The following is a 1,752-nucleotide window of genomic DNA, read 5'->3' on the forward strand; positions in this document are numbered from 1 at the left end:
GGTGTTTCTTGGAAACTCTATCGGGCAGTTCTACTCTGTCCTATAGCGTCACTATGAGTCGGAATCGAATCAACGGCACTGGGTTTTGTTTTGGGTGATTTAAATAAATGGAAAATAATGAACTTTAATTTCAATATTGATTATATACAAATAAGGGATTTTCTAGTTTTTAAAAACATTTGAAATATGCTTCAAAAAATTAAATACTTTGTAAAATATAGGCATGCTTCTTAATATTACAGATAATCTGGATAAAGTCTTTCTTGATGGGTAGTGTGAGATATGTGTCTCAAACTATATTACAGGAAAAATTAGATACCGGAGATGTTCTTCCTATTTTTCACACATTCTAAGATCTTACGTATGGAAGAGATAGCGCTAATTTGAGAGGAGAACAGGTTTCAGTTTCAGAACATTAAATCTTTGTAAAACATCTATGCTGAATGCTTTGTTGTGCTGAATGTTAATAATTTGAGCCCAGTCTAGAGCTTCTTTCCCATCACTTTCAGAGCTTCTTTCCCATCACTTTCAGAGCTTCTTTTACCTCCTTATTTCTCAAGCTGTAGATCAGGGGGTTCAACATGGGGATTACAATGCCATAAAAGGTGGAAGCCACTTTCATATTTTCCTCGGCATTATTAGAGTGAGGCTGTAAGTACATGTAAGAGAGAGTCCCATAGAAAATGGTGACTGCTGTGAGGTGGGAGGCACACGTGGAGAAGGCTTTTTTTCTCCCAGCTGTAGAAGACATCTTTAGGATGGCACCCAGGATATATGTGTAGGAGAAGATGACAACCATCAGAGTGGACATCAAGTTAAATCCCACAAAGACAAGAAGTAGCATGATGTTGATATTGATACTGGAGCAAGAAAGGGAGAGAATTGGGGGAACATCACAGAAAAAGTTATTGATGATGTTAGACTTGCAGAAAGACAGAGAAAATGTAAATCCTGTGTGCACTGAGGCATTTATTGTACCCATGACATATGAGCCAACTACCAATTGGATGCAGACTGTCCGGGACATGACTATGGGATAGCGAAGTGGATTACAGATGGCTACATATCGGTCCACTGCCATAGTTGCCAGGAGGTAACCGTCAGTAGTCGCAAATGTTGCATAAACCAATAATTGCATTACACATCCCATGAATGATATTAATTTATTTTCTACTATGAAGTTTTGCAGCATCTTGGGAGTAATGGCGGAGGTATAACAGATGTCAACAAAGGCCAAATGTTGTAGGAAAAAGTACATGGGTGTCTGAAGCCTGGGATCTGTCTTGATGAGTAGGATCATCCCAATATTACCCACCATGGAGGTCACATAGATCACTAGAAATACAGTGAAGAGGACATGCCGAAACTTGTGTTGTCCGCCAAATCCCAGTAGGAAGAATTCAGTTACTTCCGTGGCATTTTGTTGTGTCATGGCTACCAATAGTCTAGGAAGGATAAGGAGAAAGACTGAGAAAAGAAGGGAAAGCTTTGTGATTTCTTGAAATAAAAACCGTCACGTTTTTGAGTTAAATTTTCATGCAAATGACAAAAAGGTTTATTATTTTACAAGTATTTATTATATTTCTTTTATAAGAAACCAATGAGTAAATAGCTCTGTTTGGGCCATCAATTTACATTCAAAATGAAGAAGACTGTCATGGGAGAAAACCGAGTTCTATTGTATGTGGTTCTAAGAAACATGAGTTGACACACTTTCTAGCTACTCTAAATAGATGTATATATTTACACAAA

General features: G+C 37.6%; 1 protein-coding gene across 1 annotated transcript; it reads right to left on the reverse strand.

The window, feature by feature from the left end:
- Positions 1 to 505: 505 nt before the first annotated feature.
- Positions 506 to 1,432, reverse strand: LOC100672955 (putative olfactory receptor 5AK3). The gene has a single exon (XM_010600888.3). It carries the CDS (start codon positions 1,430 to 1,432, stop codon positions 506 to 508), a length of 927 nt encoding a protein of 308 aa, XP_010599190.2.
- Between the last annotated feature and the right edge of the window lie 320 nt (positions 1,433 to 1,752).

The sequence above is a fragment of the Loxodonta africana genome, chromosome 7 (assembly GCF_030014295.1).
Source record: "Loxodonta africana isolate mLoxAfr1 chromosome 7, mLoxAfr1.hap2, whole genome shotgun sequence".
Taxonomy (NCBI): domain Eukaryota; kingdom Metazoa; phylum Chordata; class Mammalia; order Proboscidea; family Elephantidae; genus Loxodonta; species Loxodonta africana.

Bases quoted from the DNA above. Each gene is read 5' to 3' on its own strand.
- LOC100672955 (XM_010600888.3), bottom strand. From the start codon at position 1,432: ATGACACAACAAAATGCCACGGAAGTAACTGAATTCTTCCTACTGGGA.